This window comes from Protopterus annectens, chromosome 7.part1 (assembly GCF_019279795.1).
Source record: "Protopterus annectens isolate FY-2018-M chromosome 7.part1, PAN1.0, whole genome shotgun sequence".
NCBI classification, from domain to species: Eukaryota; Metazoa; Chordata; order Ceratodontiformes; family Protopteridae; genus Protopterus; species Protopterus annectens.
Window position 1 is genome coordinate 249,506,516 of NC_056740.1, and position 22,494 is coordinate 249,529,009.

The following is a 22,494-nucleotide window of genomic DNA, read 5'->3' on the forward strand; positions in this document are numbered from 1 at the left end:
TCATTCAGAGTCTCCAGATGCTCGCAATTGTTCCTAGCCGTCAACAGGATGTCGTCCAGATACACAGCCACCTTCGGAATTCCTGCCACCAGTCCCTCCATTATTCTCTGGAAAATAGCTGGACTAGAGGAAACACCAAAGGGTGGACTAGGGAGGAACACCCCACTACTTGTTGATATGTATGCTTGGGGATGGGTGGTCAAGCATTTATAGTCTGCCTCTGTCTACTAGACAGATAGGTGCTAGACCAGTGTATGTGTATTTGTATATACATATATGTATGTATATATGTATATCATGCCTTGATAGTGGACTTTAGTTCTGTCTTTGCAACAGAAGCAGTTTTGCTTGTGATATTGTAAACTGTCGCTGTGCTGTAAATTACTGCATCATAATTAAGGCTTTACTTTACATGTAAAAATGGATTTTAATGGCAGTAAGGCCTGCTTGGCCTTTATCTGCCTCTTTACCTTCTTGTTGGATTAACTGTAGATCCTACTTAATCATCAGCTTTCTTTTCCCACCCTTTTTAAAAAGACTTGCATTGTAGTGCATTAGGCCTTTCCCATGAACTAAGATTTCATATGGATTTTTAACCCTACCATCTATTTACTTTCTCTGCAGTGAACTGAATCCTCAACAATGGATTCAGATTTCATGTAGACAAATATGTAGTTTTACTACAAAATATAAGAGCACTGTCCTTCAGTATATTATTTGCACTAGGGGAGATAGTTGAACAAGATGTGACTGTGTAACAGATCTGTAAAGAGCCGATTGATTGAGCAGACTGATTTCCCAGTGTCATGGCAGTGTACCATATGCTCACAGCTGCATTCAGACTATCCCTGTCACAAGCTTCCAAGCTTAAGTGATTTGAAGTCATTCTTACCCTATAATCATCTGTAGTTGAGTAACATTACAATTTGCAGAAATAGTACACACCTGCTGTCACAGAGTCAGCTAAATGAACACCTCTGCCAGGTTTCAAACCCAGGCCCCTCTTAACTACAGCCCAGTGCATTAAGCCACCACACCACAAGGCCTAAGTGCTCAGGTGTAAATGTAAGCAAGATGTGCCTAGCTGGATCCATCTATTTGTCAACATATATAAGCTGTCAGTGGAGAACAGTTGTCTAGGTGTTTTTTTTTTTTCAACAACAGGGGACAGGGTAGAAGATCTCTGGATTTTTTTGTTGTAGACCTTTTACATATAGAAGAATAAAAGGTAATGAGGGACGGAAGTGTTCCTGCTGTGAGAACACCTGTATCAAAGGTATGGTGAGAACTTTCATATGAGTTTTGTCTCCCTGTAAAAGAGGATTTTTAGGAAGTGGTCAAAGATGGAGTCACTAGCTCTCTGTTTTATTAGGGAAAGGTAAAAGAATACCCCATGTATTTAAGTCAAACTTCCCTGCCAATACTGCTTAGCTAAAACTAATCCTTTCCTTGGCATCCATATTAAAACTTTTCTGCTTGTTGAATATTTGTACCAAGAACCATGTACTGGGAATGCAGATGTCCAGAGTGAGCACTTTTCTGAAACAAATCAGTGGTTCAGTAACCCCTCTTGTAGAATGCACACTTGAAACTTCTGACAAGCTACTTGCCACACTTTGTGCAGCAGTAGGCCATCTGCATGATTTATCCACTTGAAAAGGAAATGTTTTGATCTGGGCCAGATTTTGCTCCCTTTGGCTGATGAAATGAACAACAGTGCATTGTTTTTCAGGTCCTTAACCCTGAAGAAATTGGGTTTTAGTTGGAGTACACCAGTTTCATGAAAGCCATATGTCACAGATGTTATTTTTTGGCTAATTATTTAAGAAATGTGATTAGCTGAAGGGGGTACTGCAAGGTGGGGAATTCTCCCTACCATCACAATGCAGTGAGGGACTTTACCCTATATATGTATATATGTGTGTGTCTATCTATCTATATGTCTCTCTCTCTGTATGTGTATGTATGTATATATATATATATATATATATATATACATACACACACACACACACACACACACACACACACACACTAAGAGAAAAACCCAACAAACTAGAGTTTTCACTGTGTGATACCCAACACCTCCTGTAATGGAGTCCCATGAGATATGCAAATGACCCTTAATGGCATCAAATGTTTTAGCTACATGGCTTATGAATGTCCTTGACTTTTTAAGTTGTTATGGTTACATTCAGGCCAGTAAAGCCAGACCCATATAATATATATATATATATCCCATGAGCCTCCATTACAGAAGGTTTAAGGTATCACACAGTGAAAACTCTAGCTTAGCTTGTTTTTTCTTGCAGTTTTTACTGAATGGTTTGTATGTACCTGTGTAATCTTTTTACCCTTTGTTTTTTTTATATATATATATATATATATATATATATATATATATATATATATGGGTCTACTTCATACGACCTAAATTTCATTTGACTGAAATTCATTTGACTGAGACCAAAAGACTGAAAACTCATAACACTGACACATTAAAGTAAAAGGTATATGCCCTTTTCCCCACTGTAGTGCGATCCTGGAGTTAGTATATATAGTTAGGGGTGTGTGGGGGGCACAGCCCCCACATAGTTTAGGTAAATATTGTTTTCTTCAAAGAGTTATTCATTGCAGTTATAAATATCCACTTGTATGGTTTAAAATGTATAAAGTATGTGGAGGGCTTTGCCTCCCATATCCCCCTAACTATATATACTAACACCAGGATCACACTACAGTGGGGAAAAGGGCATATACCTTTTACTTTAATGTGTCAGTGTTATGAGTTTCAGTCAGATGAGTTTTCAGTCTTTTGAACTTTCAGTGTTTTGGTCTCAGTCAAATGAATTTCAGTCGAATTAAATTTAGGTCATATGAAGTAGACCCATATATATATATATATATATATATATATATATATACACACACACACACACACACACACACACACACACTCACATGCACGCACACAAACAGAGCAAGTGAAGATATGAATTAGCAGTCTGTCAGGTAATATTTATAAGAACACTCATCTGTTGATGTTTTTTTGTTTTTGTTATTTCTAGATACAGTGTTAAAACTGAAACTTTTATTGTCATGCACTTCCTATTTCCTGTTCAGCTTTATTTGATGTTTTCAACTGATTCCTGCTTATAGACAGAAATATGTAGTTAAAATTAGCAGTGTGACAAGATTATAATGGAATGCTGTAAGCATTTCTAGGAATATCAATTTATTTGTTCATGTTAAAGTGGCTGTCTGTAATTTGCTACACTTTGCATATGCTTCTTGATGTTTTTATTTTAGGTACCTGATTAAGTCTGCAAACTGACTGATGCTTAAAGGGTGTGTTAGTTGGACTTAGTCCTTTAAACTAAATGTCATCTTCCCTGGCTGTCTCATGAGTGACTGACCAAATTCTAGTAAAAGTTCTGTTTACTAGTTTTATTTGCGTTATTATAATTGATTTTTAACTTGAAGCATATACTTAATGTACTTTCTGTGTTCAGATATGAGTATTGTTCATTCTACACAGTATCCTGCACTTGATGACCTACATGAAAATAGGTTAATTTTACATTTAGAGACAATTAATACTTCAAATAAGGTATCAGTCATTTCTGTTTGTGTAGTTCTGTCATGAGTTACTTACATCAGAACTTGAGCTTGGTGTGGCAGTTCTGAGTGAAAATGACATAGAGGAGGATTATGATCAGATCCCACATCATAACTGGCTTATGTTTTCTTGACATAGATGCCAAGAAACATCCATCGCGAGGTTGAATGTAGGCATCCATGTTAAGAACACATAATAAAAGGTTGCAATCCGTGATTCCATCATAGTTTTTCGTAGTGCATGGAGATTTATCTGCTCCACCAGTTAGTGGGAGAAAAACTTCTACAAATGTCAGGTGTTTTACCAGCTTTGAAAGCAGTTAGCACTGTCAAACAGAATTTAGCACAACTCTCAGGCAAACGTTTTCAGGTTTGGCAGAAGAATGCAGTTACACTGTTTGTCATCATAATGTTTTTGTTTTTCTGTCTGAACTGCAGAAAAAACAGCAGTTTATCATCAGAAGATATAAACTAGTAGCTGTCTACTGATTTGTATGCTTCTGCATGAGTTGTACTCACTAAGTTGTTGCTAGTTCCTTAAATTAGTATGAATTTATTTATTGACTGATTTAACAACATATATTAAAGGGTAGCCTTCTTTAAAAAAAAAAAAAAAAACAGCTGCTGCTACTATTTACCAAAACTGCTACTAGCACTGTTTAATGATGTTCTGCTGACTGAGGGACCCAACTTCCCTATTTACTGGGTGTTTCACACCCTTTGATAACTGTAATTTACAGAGGAAGCTAGAACAAGAGAAAATGATTTGCTAGTATCTACTCCAGGAGAATGTCAGAACTATTGCTCACTTTTGGTTGAGCCCTGTATAATAATTAGCAGAGCAGTTAGAAGCTTATTTGTTTATGTATTTACTCAGCTGATAACCAAGTAAAAGGACCCTCTTTTGTTAAGTTGCATAGTCATCATTTGTTAGTGTGGTTCATTTTACATCCCAGTCAATACTTTGAACATACCCAAATATATACAATGACTTGTAAATATTTAATTTATATCAGTAACACTGCTTTTGTACCATAAACAGGTGTATGCATGCCTTTCCATACAATCTTTGAATTTTTGACATACTACTGGGTTTCTTCACTGACTTCAACCAAGAGGTACTTTTCTAAATTTAGTTATGTAATCACATAACTGTTACAGTCTGTGACGTCCCCTGTCTGGGCCAGTAATCAAGGAGCCTGCATCCTTACCACTGGCACTGGAGAGGGATGTTCACTTAGAACAGAAATTGATGCATCCAGTATTTTCAAATGCAGCTGTCTGCATCAAGCACAATTTCCCTTAAGAGCACACGGAACACACTCAATCCGGGGTCTGGGTTTTTCTGTCTGTCTCCCTCCACATCCCCAATAAGACTCCCCCATTGGCACAACTACAATGTTGAGACCTCAACTGAGTTTCCAAGGCAAGTTCTGCACCACTCTCTCTGTGAAACCAGTGCTTCGTGCCCCTGCTCCAAATAGGCACTTTCAGATTCAATTTTCACACACACACACACACACACACACACACACACACACACACACACACACACACACACTCACTCACTCACTCACTCACACCTGGGAAGGGATGGCACAGGTTTACTAGCTATGCCCCCTTCTGCCCAGACTATAAAGTAGTTACACTTTCACCAGACACCCCAAAGCCAACTACTGTTAAGGCTCTTACAAGGGTACCCAATTATACTGAGTGAAATTAATATTAATACAAAGTAGTAATGCTGACCAAACAGCCAGGCTTTCAGGAGTGGCCACAATCTCACCAATAGATATAAGTACTCTCAAATGTTAAAATATTCTCTAAAAGAACAGACACAATAAAAAGTTTAAATATATTTAATAATAAATAATTAAGTAACAGGAAAATACTAAACACCAGTTTTAATCACAGTGATTACCTTTACCATTCATACTACTAAGCTAACTGCCCTTGGGGGGCATTTTAAGCCTTGCTAATTAGCCCATGTGAGAGTCAAACCCCAGAACTTGTGTGGGTAAGGTAAACACCTTAACCATTATGCCAGCCACAGGAAATATTAAAAATAACACAGGTGGGCAAGTTCACACAGTTACAGAAAAATATTACTTAACTAATCTCACTATATTTTCCTGATTGATCTAAATAATTATTATTCCCTGGTTACACACTAGAGGAAGGCAAGATGAAGTAGGAAAGAGACCCTTCTTTGTCAGGTTACAAAAACACATTGCCATGGCACTTAAGTCTCACCTAGTATTAAAATGGTTCTGGTTCCCATGCAACCCTCCATTGCTAGAATCTGCCAGGATTTAGCACCTGTGTGTCAATAATACACACACACACAAGAGAGCCTTGCTAAGATCTGCTGCAGCTTCTGGAAGTCATAAAACAATTTCAAACCTCCACCCTTCCTGAGTAGTAAATAGTTCACCCCAATGACAATGCAGGAAGCTTTCTAGTACAGACTTTTTGTCTCTGGCTGCATTGAAAACTCTAAGTTACAATCTTTATGGCCTAAATTAAGTAATTTTATTTCTTGCTGTTTTCCAAAGTTGGATGTATTGAGATTAACTCCTTCTCTCCTGTTATCCTCCATTAAAATATATACATTTAAACAGTTACAACAATACATGTACATTTCTTCCTATGTCCAGCAGGATACACTATTGATACATTTTTAACAGAAGCAACTTGACAAGTACATTTTCAATACAAGCATCTGTACAAATTGGTTTGATATTCAAATAACATATATTTTTTGCTATATTCCTGCTAGCTGTGCTGGCATATGTTACACATCCACTGCCCTACTTCTCCCGGCATAGCTGGAAATACCTCACATCTTCACACAGTCCTCATTTGTATATCAGCCAGACTTGGTGAGTAATGTAAATGTGGTTAGTTTTGCAGGTGTATGATACAAATATGTAAAGATATTATTTTAGGAAGGGTAAATTACAAAAATAATCACCTGCTTTAACTTTCAGAATCTGTGATCCCATATGCATTCCTTTCTTTCAGCCTTGTCACTACTCTACTCCTCTGCCCCAGCAGGTCCTTAGTTCTGCTGTTGGCATCTTGTTCTCACCATCAAAACAGTGCCATATTTTATATCAAGTACCCATCCCTACCTGCATGTATCCTGTCATTATCAACTTTCTTGTGCTGTTTCTGTTCATTTGTACTCAAATTTTATTTGCTATGTCTTTCTTCCAAAGCATAGCATTTGGTTTCATTGTGTTAGGTCTTGCATGTATTTGCTACTTGCTTGTAATTTTTATAGCTTGATCTGTGCCTTAAAGGTCCTCAAACTACTGAACCTTTGACAATTGGTTTGGTATATGTTATTCACAACAGTCCAGGTGAATCTGTTCTATGATGGGCTTTCCCTCTTGACACATGCAGTAAAGCAAACAATTGCCCAGGTTTTAAGGGTTCCCAGTTGTCATTCATCCTTTGTTTAAATAATCATCCTTCTAATTTTTTTTAAGGCTCAAGGTACTCTTTCGATTTAAATATTTTTAAACCTATTTTTATGGTATACATTTTATTCTTACCAATGCATTGCTAGAATTTTGCAGCTTAAAAATTAAAAAAAAAAAAAAAACACTACTGGAGGTATACATGAACTGTTGGCAAAGCAGATCCATTTTTTGTATTATTTTTCCTGCCACTACTTGCCAACCCTTTCATGATTGATTGGGCCGGTCTTGCCTCAGTAGGGTGAGAGTCAATTGCAGCAGGTAGTCATCCAGATCATATATTTTACCTTCTTATAGATGAGTATGTTGTTTGTTTTTACTTATGTTTTAGTCACACTAATGTTCTTGTACGCTACTTTTAGTTACTCTAATAATTAAACTGTTCTTGCCCCCTGGAGATGTAAACAGAGTGACTAGGCAAACAAAATAAATAAATAAACTCCCAAGCAAATGGATGAACTTGTATGTTTCTGTGTCCTACTCCTTTCTGCAGATTAACATCATTCAGGGTATTGTGGGAGAAATCAACATAAAGACAGGAGAGTCAGAGTGCCAGTATTACAAAGAGAGACTGATTTATGTTGAGGAATCACAACGAGACTCCTTGATTGACAGTTCGCGAGTGCTGTGCTGCCATGGAGAGTTACGGAACAATAGAGGCGTGGTAAGATGATCTACTTTTTATATAGACAATAGCTTTGGAGTAGAATCCTAAATGAGTATACTGTTAAATTGCTTGAATCTGTAAAATAAAATTGCAGAACGAGTGAAGTATTTGGTAGAGATTGTCATACATACATTCTACATCAAAGGTATTTTAAAATATGTACTTCTATGCTGACAAAAGTTGGTTATGGCCATTACAGCTGAACTTTAACCAGTGTGGTTATTCCCTTCTTGTCAGCTTTGAATTTTTGAACTGAGGAAACAACAAGGCAGGTGAGCCATGACAGTGAGGTTCTTGATTTCTAGTCAAAATGTTTTGCATCAGAATCTTTAGGTCTGATTGCCTGAGACAGAGCACTGCACTGTTTAGTACCTGAAAACTGAAAGTAGAAATCAGTTCACTACTTACTTTCTTTTGTGATCCACAGTAGTACCATTCAGTGATATTTTTTTGCCACTTTGGCCCCAATTCCAAAAGATTTGTTTACAACTCCAATGTAAGCCTGCTTTGTAGAGTAAGTCAATTATTCTGAGAGCAAGTCTTTTGGAATCAGGTCCCTAAACTGTACTTTAATGTCAGTATTCCCCCGAACATGAACTGTTTGATATTTATTTATTTATTTATTTAACATTTGTTTACTGGGAAAGTCTGACTGAGCTGGGACAGAGCCCATTTTCTGTGGAGACCCAGGGAGAAATGCTCCAGGCACATGTCTTTGGAATGTGGGAAGAAATCAGAGCACCCAGAGGAAACCCACACAAATGAAGGGAGGACATGCAGTCTCCACACAGAAGACACACTAGCTGAGAATCAATAATACCTTTCCTTGTTTTCTTATTAAATTGTTAAACTGTAAACAATCATAGATTTTTAAGTTATTATGTTATAGCCGCCTTACAATTTTATATAAGGTAAATATTTTTAGTCTAGCCCTGTCAAAAAGCATCAAACGTACTACTGTTGCTTAATGATGGCAGTTCTTTTTCCACCTTCCTGCTTGCAGCAAGCAGTGAAGTTGCAACATCTCCTTTGTTGTACAAGATTAACTGGATGGTTTTGTTGCACTTTCTTACAATCTTATTCCTGTAGCTCACCTTCTGTCCGTTGTTAATGATCTTCAGTTTTTATTTTGTGGTCATAAATACAAAGGTCCATGGACATAAGTTTGTATAAGGTGGATTCAATGAAAGTTGAAAGCATACTAAACATATTGTATATCTGCCTTTATATTTTTGTGTTTCACCTTTTGAGCGAGAATCATGGATCGTCAGACTTTTTTGTTATTTCTATGTTTTCAGTTGTAATATTATTGTCAATGATGGCAGATATTTTGATAATGTCTGCTTTTGCGGCAAACTGTATCTTTCATTACAAATCTATTATTATTACTAGTCAGGCCTGTTTTAATCTGTTTGGCCCTAATAAGATCTGTTATGTAAGTGATGGACAGGATTAATTCAAAGTAGTACTATAAATGGTAAGTAATAAACACCAACTGATGGCCTGGTTGTGGTGTTTGGAGCTCATTCACTGCACTGACTGTTGAGTAACTTTATATCTTATGGCAGTATGTGTGTGTAGGGGTGAATGACATTTCCCTATTCAGATGTACAAAGACGTGGGTGCCATTGCTGTATTCAGATACAGAGATGTGGGTGGCACTGGCATGCTTAGATTTACTGAGAGGTGAGTGGAGTTGTTATTTTAGGCCTACTACAACTAATGTACACTCTCTGTTTCTGTTTTATTGTGACAACTTTTTCAGTACCATAGTAGTAATTAAGATGGGGGCAGAAAGAGTTTATTTATCACAGTTGTCATTATAAACCATCACCATAGGTAGTGTTTTATGTGATGTATCACTGTCCTTTGTTAACAGTCACTGCTTTACATTAAAATATGTTTTATGTGATGTATCACTGTCCTTTGTTAACAGTCACTGCTTTACATTAAGATACACTAAAATATGAAATTGTAGCTTATTCAAGCAAGGGTAAAAGCATCAGAACTGCCTAAAATTTTAAATCATTTTAAAGTTTTCTTACATAAAAGGACTTAATTCCTTTCTTCTGTGGGTGACTTTAAGCTGTACTTCATACATGCCTGTGGAAATTCTTAGAGTCTGTACTTGTTCACCTTGCAGCTTTTGCTTCTGAGGTGTCCTCGTGTGTGTGTGTGTGTGTGTGTGTGTGCACTTCTTTTTGTTTTGTTTTCATGAGTGGGTGTACTAGATAGAAAATGTCTACTTTCAGGAATGAGCTCAAGGCAATATTTCAACGGTGAGCACAACACAAGCACAGATAAATGAGGGACAGGCATTGAGAACCAGGACATCAGTAAACAGCCGCATTACTGTCTTTTGGAAAAAAATGTGATGAAAGCACAACAAAGAATGGATCACATTTAAAAGGACATCTAAAGAACATAAAGCTGGATCTATAGGAGATCAGTGTCCTGCCACAGAGCCAGTAAGAATTAATAGTAAGTGATGCTTTACGTTAACTGTGTAAAACCTCCAGTGTTGCTCTACAAGGTAGCAAGAGCCACAAAGTTGCAGGAGCCAGACTGGGGCAATCTTTTACAGTACTTGCTTACTCTGCAGGAAGCAGGTAAGCCAGTACAGCATTTTGAATGGCAAACCACTTGCCTTTCTCTTCTTTCCTGTATTTTCATGTGTAGTCAGTGAAGAGGCTGGTAGCCAATTTGATTATGCAGTTCTTAAAGCCACGGACATTATTTTTGTGTTAGGATTCTTGAATAAGACAGATATCTGTACCTCTAAATGTCTACTTGTGCTACACCTATTCTTTACTAAGCGTCCTTTATATTAATGTCTGATATTAGCCCTGCTCCATTCCTTGTGTTATCACTTCCCTCCACAGTTAACCCTGGCTTTCACACTCCTCTCCTCTCATTACCATCCTACTTGCTATTGCTGTACATTTTAACCACACTGAATACACTGAAATGAAGTGGATCATTAGACTAGGGGCTGATAAGGCTCCAAGGCTTGATGGTATTGTCCCTTTAAAACCTGCTTTGAAGAAAAGGAGGGTGCAATATTGAAATGTGATTGGTTGCTGGTTATTTTAAATATGTGAATGTTTTTAATGTTTGTCATCTGATCAAGGGTTTTACCCGAAAGCGATCAGGGTGCACTTTTATTGTTTTAAATAAACTGTTTTTTTTTCAGTTTGACCTGGTGGTTTCTGCCTTTTGAATTACTATTGTGTTTGGAAGATATTGGCAGAGAACCTTAAGTGAAAGGTATCCAATTTATTTATTTCTTTTTGATATTATTTTTGTGTTAGGATTCTTAAACAAGTACCTCTAAATGTGTATTTGTGATACACCTATTCTTTACTGAGCATCCATTATATTAATGTCTCATAGTATCCCCTCTCCATTCCCTGTCTTATCACACCCCTCCACAGTTAACCGTGCCTTTCACCCTCCTCTCCTTTCATTACCATCCTACTTGCTATTGCTGAACATCTTTCTGGTACCTCTTCCTTCCCACATCATTGTTTTCTGGTATACTTTCTGAGGTACTCCAACCTTTCTTCTCTGGTATCACTTTTAAGGTCTCCCTCATATACTTGATCAGACACACCATAACTCTGCCCTCCATGTGCTCCTGTACCCAGATTGTAACCAGCTAGCTTATTCACAGAAGTAGTTACTGCAATAGTTTTCGATTACCTCAATTCAGGTAGTTCAAATCTATCTTTGTCAAATCATTGTCCGTAGTCACTTCATATATGTACCAAACAGTCAGTGGTCAGCTGCTACTAGTTCTTTCACATTTTGTATGCATATGCACAAAGGCACACAAACATGCACATATATATAATATATGTGTGTGAATGTATGTATTGTAACTCTTTAACCACACTGGAGGCAGAGATGCATAAAATGCAGATCTGTTTTTCAAGAATAAATGAAAACAGCCCAGTCTGGCTTTAGACAGTCTTTGAAGTATTTATATTATGTATACGGTGCCTTAGATGGTAGTTCTTAGTCTTTAGAGGTAATGTCGTCAATTTTATTCCTTATGGGCAAAACTCAAACAGACCTTCCAGCAACCAGGCTGTACATAGCAGTTAACAGCTGCATGCTTTTGCTAGGCCTTCATTTCACCTCAACACAAGCTGTTCACTTGATGTTCCTTCGAGTCATATCTAAAATAAGCTCTAAATGAACCATCCAACTCCAGGAGTCCTTAATGTTCAGGCTTAGCCTCCACTCTAATCCACGATGATTCTTTAGTTTGAGGAACTGACTTCCCGATTTTCTGTTTAACAGGTTACAGACTCTTATGCTTTACCAATATGCAATTAGGTTATTATTACCCTCTCTCATGCACTGAGTTCCTGCAATAAAATGTTCCACACTACCCAGTTAACAAATTAAAATAAAAAAATTATTGTCTGAATTTTAAGTTTGTTGACTCACATTTAAAGACAAGTTCCACATTTTCCTTACACAAGATTCAGTGTGTGTGTGTGTGTGTGTGTGTGTGTGTGTGTGTGTGTGTGTGTGTGTGTGTGTATATATATATGTGTGTATCCCCATCTCTTTCAAACTTAATAAAGTATGCAGATGACATCTTACTTGCTGACCCCAGCAAATAACAGCCCTGACCTACAAAACAAACTACAAAGGCAATCCTTGCATCCTTGCTTACTGGATCCACAACAACCAACTGATAATTATATCCCATCACATCCAACTTAATGCTATTTGGTACACAACAAAACTCTCAAAAAATCCTACATTTACAGTAAAACGCTTTGCTAAAAATGATATATCAAAAGTTGTTACACAAAAATACCTTGGGAACCCACTATGTCCTGCTGTTCTTTACCCCCACAGAATCTATAGTTAACAAAACCTTAACTTAGATGAAGCTCTGCAGTCATGCATCCAACCTTCTGTCCCCCATAGTCTGACAAGTTTTATGAAGAAATGTTTTCATACCCAAATTGGAATATGGTCTCCCTCTGTTGACAATACACTTAGCTATAAACACCAACAAATTATAAATACCAGAGAACAAAATCTGTCACTTTGTGCTTGTTGGTGGGTTGTGGTTGTTTAACCTTATAAATAGATTTGAACTGCTACCAATATCATCCAGGTCTACATAGATATTAGGCAGTATGATCTATAAAATGATCCACCATGGACTCTGCCCTCCTGTCATATCTAAAGTAACCAGTAAAGTCTGTAAATAATCTCTCAGTGAGTCCTCCAAGGATGTCATTACCATTCTCACATCACACAGTAAAACAGCAGTGTGTGAAAGGGCTTTTTATAAACTGACCCAGCCACACAGAATCACATTCAGAGTGATGCACAATCCTAAAAGACCCTGGAAGTATTCAAGTCAACCTTAAAGAGCACCTTCAACAAGAGACAAAATGCACTTGCTTGTGAGACGCTGAGTAAATGTTACCATTTTTCTAGTAAACAATCAGTTGTTTAGAAGTCATTCACACTGTCTCATACCTAAACTTTACTGGAAGAGTTTTATCATTTGTATGTATGGTAAATAAAACCAGTGTACATGCAGTTGTAAATAATGCACATAATCTGTAGGCAAACTCCATTTTAGTGCCTTTGATAATTCTTATAAAGACTGCAATAATTGTATTATTTCCTCTCTGCAAATGTACACATTTGAAAGCCATTATATTGTGCTCTGTTTCCCCTATAATTATACTATATAATATTTTTTTTTTGCTATATTTACATTTTTTCATTTTGCATTACTTTTCTATGTTAATTATGTAGTTCATTATTTGTACTCATTCTGAACCTGGATTGTGCCTGAAAAGGGTCAGTACACCAGCCCACCAAACTGGTTAACAAATTGCAAATAAAAACAGTGAAACTAAGGTGATGTGATAATGGTCACATTGGATCTTCTTCTTCTTCTTCTTTCGGCTTTTCCCGGTTAGGGGTCGCCACAGCGGATCACCTTGTCCGCACATTGAATGGCAGTGGAGTTTTACGGTGTCGAGTTGCCAGCCCGGCGCCCAACCTTCCACAGAAGGCACACTCACACGCACACCTAGGGCCAATTTAGAGTGTCCAATCCACCTGCAGCATGTCTTTGGGATGTGGGAGGAAACCGGAGCACCCGGAGGAAACCCACGCGACCACAGGGAGGACATGCAGACTCCGCACAGAAGGCACCCCAGCCAAGGATCGAACCGGAGAACCTCTTGCTGTGAGGCAGCAATGCTAACCACTGCACCACCATGGCCGCCCAATGGTCACATTGGATATTCTTTAAAAATTAATTCATTTATTCTCTATTAACACATTTAATCTAATTCATTGTGTAAGGACCAGTGCCTTTCCAGGCACTCAAGTAGACTTAAGGCTGTGAACCATTGTTGAACAGATAGCCAACCCTTTACATTAATTTAATCTTAACTGATGGCCTGCAGTACCTACTCCTTTATTGACACGTGGAGAAGCTAAAATAATCTGTCTAGTAATCACAACCAGCTGTTGTAACTTTGTGTTACACTTATTGTTTCTGAACCACATAGTTAATTGAAATAATTTGTATGCAACCGTTATGCTGCAAGTGTGTGTTTTTCTATACTTCTTGGTTAAATTATGTCAGAGAAATCCCTAAAACAGTTGCTGTTTTGTTTTATTAAATTACCAAAGCACAACAGTGTGGAATAAATCATGTAATGCACCTCAAGCTGCACTGCAGTTTATATAATTATTAGTAGCCTGGCATTTCCCCCAGAGGGAAGCCTGCTAGTTGTTTGCCACATTGAACAGATGTTCAGTATGACAAACACACACAACACTGGATTTCTCTTCTAGAACATGTGCAACAACACGCCTCATTACTTAAAGAAGTAGAAACTTTGCTTAGCACTTAAGCCAGAGCTCCCTTTTTAAATTTTTACATTACCCAAATGATGTGGTGAAAAAACAACATCCAAAGTTATGTATTATGTAAAATAAATTGGGCACTGCCTAAAAAGTTTTAGCCACCAGAATGTTTTACAAATCTCTAAGCATTTCATTTAAGGTTTAAGTTGCATCCAACACTTAACCACAAGTATGCTTTATAAGGCCCCGTGAACATTTCTTTTATTGTTTAAGTAACATACCACTCCTTGCATGCCCGTATATGTTAAGGTGGGTGTGTGTGAGATAAAGTTTCTTAAAGTATGTGGTAAAACGTACATTATCACCCTATTGAAGAATGAACATTCTCCAACAGGGTATTAATGTACAGGTGACATCATGAAAAAACAACTCTGCAACTTCACAGCAGCTATGAAGCTTGAACAGAAAAAAAAAGCAAATGTCTGCCACTTTTTTTTTCCCACTAAATATGGCTTTGCCATTAAGAAACCTAAACTTTTTTCTTTATTTACTTTTATTTTTAAAGTAATTATCTGTATGTGTGTGTGTGTGTGTGTGTGTGGGTGTGTGTGTGTGTGTGTGCGCACTTGCATGTATGTGCGCATGTGCATATGTGTCAAGGGGGAGTGAGCAAGAGAGAGACAAAAACAGGGCATACTTCTTAACATGTCTAAATATCTAAATGTATCTGTAATTATTTTTCTGTGTGGAGATTTCTCCCTGGACCTCTGCTGAAAAAGGGCCTTTTCGGCTCAGTCAGACACCCCCAGTTATCAAATGTAAAATAAATAAAATAAATAACTTCAACTGCAACCGCCAATCCATCAGTATGCATTGCCTAAACAATACAAAGTACAAAATTCTAATGTTTGGCAGGATTGACTGACTGCAGTCCGTGATTTGCCAGTGAATCAAACATTCTGCAAGGGAGAGAGCAAAACCAAGTGGCAAAGTGAGGGGCAGTCAAGAAGCTTGAAAGTTTGGGGGTTGCAGTGCTTTACATTGTATGATTTTTTTCATTCATTTGTTCACAGTGAGACGTCTGAGGTGTATTCAGTCAACAAGGTGACTGTAACTGCTAGGTTGTCTGTCTGTGTCATGTATGCTTGTCTGCACTTCTGAGAGAGTGTGTGTGCACATAAGTTTGCGTGTGTGTGGACATTAAATACTTGCATAACTTGTATTTTGGATACAAAATACTTGCTCCGACAACAATTGTATGCTACCGTATGTTTGAAACATTAGGTGGAGGAAATATTTTATGTCAAAAGTATAAAAAAAGTACAGTGAATATAAAAATGTACACATCTCTGTTAAAATGCCAGGTTTTTGTGATATAAAAAATGATACCACAATAAATCATTTCAAAACTTTTCCCATCTTTAATGTGACCTATAACCTGTACAATTCAGTTGAAAAACAAGCAAATCTGTTAGGGGTAAAAATATAAATAATGTACAGTAAGCTGGTTGCATAAATGTGTACACCCTTAAACTCATACTTTATTGAAGCACCTTTTGATTTAATTACAGCATTCAGTCTTCTTGGGTACACACCAGCCATCAATTAGAGGGACTCTGACTAACCCCAAATAAATTTCAGATGTCTTAGCAGGATTTTCCTGACATTTACTCAATAGCCTGCTACAGCAAAAGCCATGGTTTACAGAGAGCTTACAAAGCATCAAAGGGATCTTATTGTTGAAAGGTATCAGTCAGGAGACAGGTACAAAAAAATGGTACAAAAGAATTTCCACAGTATTGGATATACCATGGAACACAGTGAGGACAGTCATCAAAAAGTGAAGAAAATATGGGACAACAGTGACATTGCAAAGAACTGGACGTCCCTCTAAAAGTGATGAAAAGACAAGATGAAAACTGGTCAGGGAGGCTGCCAAGAGGCCTACAGCAACACTGAAGGAGCTGCAGGAATTTCTGGCAAGTGCTGGTTATGTAGTACATGTGACAAAAATCTCCCATATTCTCCATATGTCTGGGCTGTGGGGTAGGGTTGCAAGACGGAAGCCTTTTCTTACACAGAAAAACATCCAGGACTGGCTAAAATTTGCAAAACAATACATCAAGTCTCCCAAAACCTTGTGGGGAAATGTGTTATGGTCTGATGAGACCAAGACTGAACTTTTTGGCCACAATTCCAAAAGGTACATTTGGCACAACGACAACACTTTGCATCACCAAAAGAACCCCACGGCGAAGCATGGTGATGGCAGTATCATGCTTTGCGGTTGCTTTTCTTCAGTTGGAACTGAGGCTTTAGTCAAGGTGGAGGGAATTATTAACAGTTCCAAATACCAGTCACTTTTGGCCCAAAACCTTCAGGCATCTGCTAGAAAGCCGAATATGAAGAGGAATTTCATCTTTCAACATAAAGTGACCCCAAGCATACATCCAAATCAACAAAAGAATGACTTCACCATAAGGAAATTAAAGTTTTGGAATGGCCCAGCCAGAGCCCAGGCCTAAATCCAATAGAAAATCTGTGGGATGACTTGGAGGGCTGTGTACAAGAGATGCCCTTGCAATCTGACAGATTTGCCTTGCTTTTGCAAGGAAGAGTGGGCAAATATTGCCAAGTCAAGATGCACCATGCTGATAGACTCCTACCCAAGAAGACTGAATGCTGCAATTAAATCAAAAGGTGCTTCAACAAAGTACCAGCTTAAGGGTGTGCACACTTATGCAACCAGCTTATAGTACGTTTTTTTATTTTTTTCCCCTAACAGATTTGTTTGTTTTTCAATTGAGTTGTAAAGGTGGTCACATTAAAAGTTGGAAAAGTTTTGAAATTATTTATTGTGGTCTCATTTTTTTTCTATCACAAAAACCTGGCATTTTAACAGGGGTGTGTAAACATTTTATATCCACTGTATATCGTAATGAAAAAAACGTACAAAACTAATGCCTTCCAGGGTGGGTGTTGTTAGGGAAATAAAGACCTTCCGGGGGTGGTAAGACCCTCTGCTTGTGGCATTGGGTCTCTCAACCCCCCTGAGTGAGTGTTAATTCCTTTATAATGCCCACCATTTTGGGCATTATTGCATGCACAACACACACACACACACACACACACACACACACACACACACACACACACACACACACACACACACACCACCTGATCTGTTCAGTATTTAGCACATTCCTAAAATGAGCCACCTGATCTGTTCTGTGTTTAATACATTCCTAAGGTGAGTCATATGTAGCAACTGGTAAGTTGCTTGAAGATAATCATTGATTGTTTGGCACAGAAGCCCTTCCAGTGACATTATATATTACATGGCATAGCCAGATGTGCAGAATTAAAGTCATTTTTCTAGAAAAAATAGTTTTGTCATTTGTGGCAAACCTTTCAAATTTGTCTTTATGCATTTTCCCATTTGTCTCAAGAGTCACCTCTTTGAAAGTGACAGGTTTTATAATGCTATGTGCTGCAGTTATTTGGAAAAAAATGTTTTATTGTTGAAATAACCCTAAGCAATTAAGGAAAAGTACAGAGAAGCATTGGGCAATTGATGGAAATTTTCTGCCACAGGTGACTCATATCTAGTGCATAATTATTATTACATCTGTGTTTACTCTTGTTCTTGATTTGTTTTTCATTATTCCCTACACTTGTACCCAGGATGTAGCTGCAATCAACTTATTTCTGCACTTTGTATATTCTTTGATTATGTTTTCTGAAATGAGGAAGATAAATAAAAGTCCACCCCATGCATTTTCTTACAAAAGGTGGCCAGTTTTTTTTTTTTATTATTTCATCGTCAGATCAGCCCTGTTTTGTTCATGGTCATGAGTGGTTGCATGTACACCAGTGTGCCTGAATGAAATCCCCACCCTGTGTGGAAATGAATCAATGTTAACACACATTGACTTGAAGTAAGTAATGTGAGGAAGGCTGGAATTTAAGGCCTTGAAAGTCCCGACTTCAACTATGGAGGCGGCTTCAGTGACACAGATGGATGGGATCTCTTTGGCAGAAACTGGGAGGGAGCAGCAGAAAGGTCAGATCAGCCTTGCTCTTTCAGTCTGCAGTACTTTCATGTTACTGCTTCAGATCTAGCCTCCATGTTTGATACATTTCCCTGGCACACATCTTATAGATCAGTCATCGCTCTGCAGCCTGACCTTTTGGGAAAAGAGGTTAATGTGAAAAACGCAGGAAAAAGATAACTTTGATCATTTTTCTTTGTAGCTGTCGGAGATCTGCCAAGGTTCTTTTTAAAATGTTAACATTTTCTTCTGGTCAGGAAGACCTTCTGTAGAGTTAGTTGCTGAATCCCTTTAGCAGAATAAATTTATTTTAGTTATTTCAACAATACTGGGTTGTAAGGTATCCTTAAGAAGACCAAGAAAGATAGTAAATATGTTTCAGAAATGAGCAGGTTACTTCTACTTTTTTGACAAGAAATTTATCACAGCATACCTCTCAACATCTTTGCTCAATAATTCTAAACAAAGCCAAAAATAAAGGGGGACAATTTTCAAATATTAGTCTGATTCACTTTAAAAAAGTTAATAGAACAGCAGGCTTGTGTCTGTGCATTTTCTGAAAAATAAGAGGAATTAAACTTATTGACTGATGGTAATTCTCAGTAATTTAGCAGAAAAAAGTAAAAACTTTATTGAGGGACAGTGCAAAAATATGAGGCAAAATCAGGGATGTTTTGCAAAGTCAGGGACAGCCAAAATGTATGCTGCAGGTAACAGTTTGGCATACTGTACCACTGGTGAGGTCCATGCAAGGTAGTTTTAATATGAAGTTAGCACAAACTCTTCTGCTCTGGAAATGTATGCATTAGTGCTTCTGTGAAATATCAGAAGTGAGTAACTCAAGTCTTGTAGTATACACCAAAGCAAAATGTTCACGAGTTATCCTGTATTTCTGTGTTAAGGTTTACTGAAGTCTGATGTTAGTATATTGTGCTTAAATGCCACTGGTGGACCATTTATGTTAATTTGGGCTTTTTCAGAGGTTCTTCACTGTGACCATATCTTTAACTTGATCCTGATTTGACTCTGAATATCCTTGACATTGATTTTCCTATTGGGTCTGCTTTCCCCTTAGTTTGTCATCTTTATTCTAACCCCCTCATTATACATTTTCTTTGGAACTGTCATGTAATAGGTGGGGATAGAGAGGTCTGCAATTTTTAATAGTGAACAGGGTGAGAGTCTACTGATCCATGAGGGAAATAAAAAACGAAATAAGTCATGATGTATCTGTAAGTTGCCTTTATGCATAGAAGCCCTGTGGCATTCTGTTTTGGGGGGGGGGGGTGTCAGGTGTAGTGTAGGTCTGAGTACAAGGAGCTCCGGCATTCTTTCCTAATTTACTGTCACCGTCCCCACTAGAGTTTAAGCACAACTACTTGTTCGTCATGCAGTGCAGAATTTATTTATGTGATTCGTTATTTGTTTTGTTGTTACACTTGAAGAAGCACTTTATATTGACATGTTTTGCACAGTCCAATGAACAGAGTATATCAGGCAGGAAATGAGTAACACAGGTTTAAAACCAACAGTGGATGCATATATTACAGACATCATGTCTAGGTGGAAAACGTAGAAAATATAACCTAGAATATATCTTTTTGTTCGGGTTAAGAAACTCAGGTGTGAACCTCAGGGCAAGGGGAATGCACTGTGCTAGCCAGACTGAAGTGAGAAGTTGTAAACTGTAGAATTCTACACGTGAGTATTTAATAGAGCTAATGAAAACAGGGGCGAATGAATAGGGTACATATTGGTGTAACTCATACCAAAGAATTTGCTGCATAAACTGTAGGTCAGCTGCATTCTTATAGCAATTAATGGTGATGGTCATTCAAGAGATGTAGTGTGGAAGTCTGTTGCATGGTATTTGTAAGCTGAAAAGGTCAGACTGGCCTTCTTCAGGTATATAACAAGAAATGCACAAGTGGATGCCAAACATAATGGATGAAGTAAAAAGATGACAGCAGTGGTAATGTTACAGAAACACTGAAAGTCCTGTTCACTTAATAGTGATACTGTGAAAAACCTTAATAACCTAATGATCTTATTTTTTTTCTTTTTATTGTAGTATAAGAAATAAAATTCATATCACAGAGGTTTATGATCAGGTCACTAATCATAACCAAGTTGTTATGCTTTCTAGAAATGGATTCAAGAAATACACATTGACGGTGAATTTCCCAGATCCATTTCTCAAACAGTCATAATCAATTGTAATGTGGGGAGTTTTAGCTGCCACAGTATATTGCCAGTTTAAAAAAAGAAAGTTTGGCAGCATGAAGTGTCTAAATGCTTATAATCTTATTGGGGACTGACAACTTTTACCTAAAGAATCTAGGAGAAAGAGGCACCAAGCTTCCATTTGAAATGCTAGTGATAAACATTCATTTGTGCAATCACTATTGTGTGATAGGCCGGCTTTTTCTCAGGAAAACTAATTGCTGGCAAAATGAGGAGTTACGTTTTCACCATGATGATGCGGCCTCAGAGTTGGCGTGTGTGTGTGTGTGTGTGTGTGTGTGTGTGTGTGTGTGTGTGTGTGTGTGTGTGTGTGTATATGGTTCTACCTTACATAGTCGACAGTGCAGAACACCGACAACGCAATCATCGACACCACATAATCGACAGTGCATAAACACGACACCTCACATGCCCGACAACGAAATAACCGACGGTTCACAAACACGAAACCTCATACGCTGCACACAGCACAATAACAACAATCAACAAACAAAACACATCCCCTGTCCAAAAACCACACACACAACACAAGCACACCAAAATCCTTACAAACCCACACTAAACCTCACATACACAACTATCTACAACCCTAACCCAAACCCTAACCCTAAGGTCCGTCACTATCGCACACTCAGCTAACCCGCGCCCTAACCCTAACTCACTTAACCTGCCCCTAACCCAAAGACTTTCACTACCGCACACTTACCTAACCCGCGCCCTAACCCTAACTCACTTAACCCGCCCCTAACCCAAAGACTTTCACTACCGCACATTTACCTAACCCGCGCCCTAACCCTAACTCACTTAACCCACCCCTATCCCCACAGACCGTCAATATCCACACTTACCTTACTCGCACCCTAACGTCCGTCACCACCGCATACTCACACAGCCTTTTCCCATGTCGGCATCCTCAGCGTCGGTGTTTTCATCCGTCGGTCTTCTGCATTTTCGATCTTCTGACGATTGCAATTGCGTTGTCGATGTTCTGCACTGTCGACTATGTAAGGTAGAACCATATATATATATATATATATATATATATATATATATATCTATATATGAACACGTGTGTATGTGTGTGTGTGCATGCAGTGGGGATGTTGGGTTGCAACCCCCTGCATATGGGGAAGAAACAGGGGGGATTACCCTCTGCAAACATGCTTTTTCAGTGTGATTTTTTTTTACTCCAAAATGTTGTTTACATTCGGAAGATTTCACTCAACAGCTGTGTATTTGGTATACTTATAAGTCAAAAAATGTGCAATTAAAATTATCTAATTAATGTTTGTGTGTCAGCCTTCTTACAATGACTAATTTGATAACACTTGAAAAAAAGCTGTCACTTGTTATATGCATTGGGTCACTGCAGTACTGACCCACAGATTTCTTGAACAGACATGTTCATCCAGTCTTGAAAGTTGGTCTGGACTTTTGTTTGATCTGTGAGTGTGAGACACAACATAATGGAAGTGCAGTTGTTCATATTTTTAGAAAGAAGTTGTGATTGTGGAATGCAAGACTCTTGCAGTAAATATGAACATTCCTGAAGAAAAATTAGTAT

The 22,494-nt window shown here is 37.9% G+C and overlaps 1 protein-coding gene across 5 annotated transcripts in view; it reads left to right on the forward strand.

The window, feature by feature from the left end:
* The window catches only part of ARHGEF3 (Rho guanine nucleotide exchange factor 3), a 3,017,585-nt gene that overhangs the window by 2,926,687 nt on the left and 68,404 nt on the right, over positions 1-22,494 (forward strand). For all 5 annotated transcript variants that reach the window (XM_044078691.1, XM_044078693.1, XM_044078692.1 and 2 more), the window contains one exon: positions 7,597-7,767. In XM_044078691.1, coding sequence (XP_043934626.1) covers positions 7,597-7,767 — 171 coding nt within the window. The remainder of the gene's footprint in view (positions 1-7,596; positions 7,768-22,494) is intronic.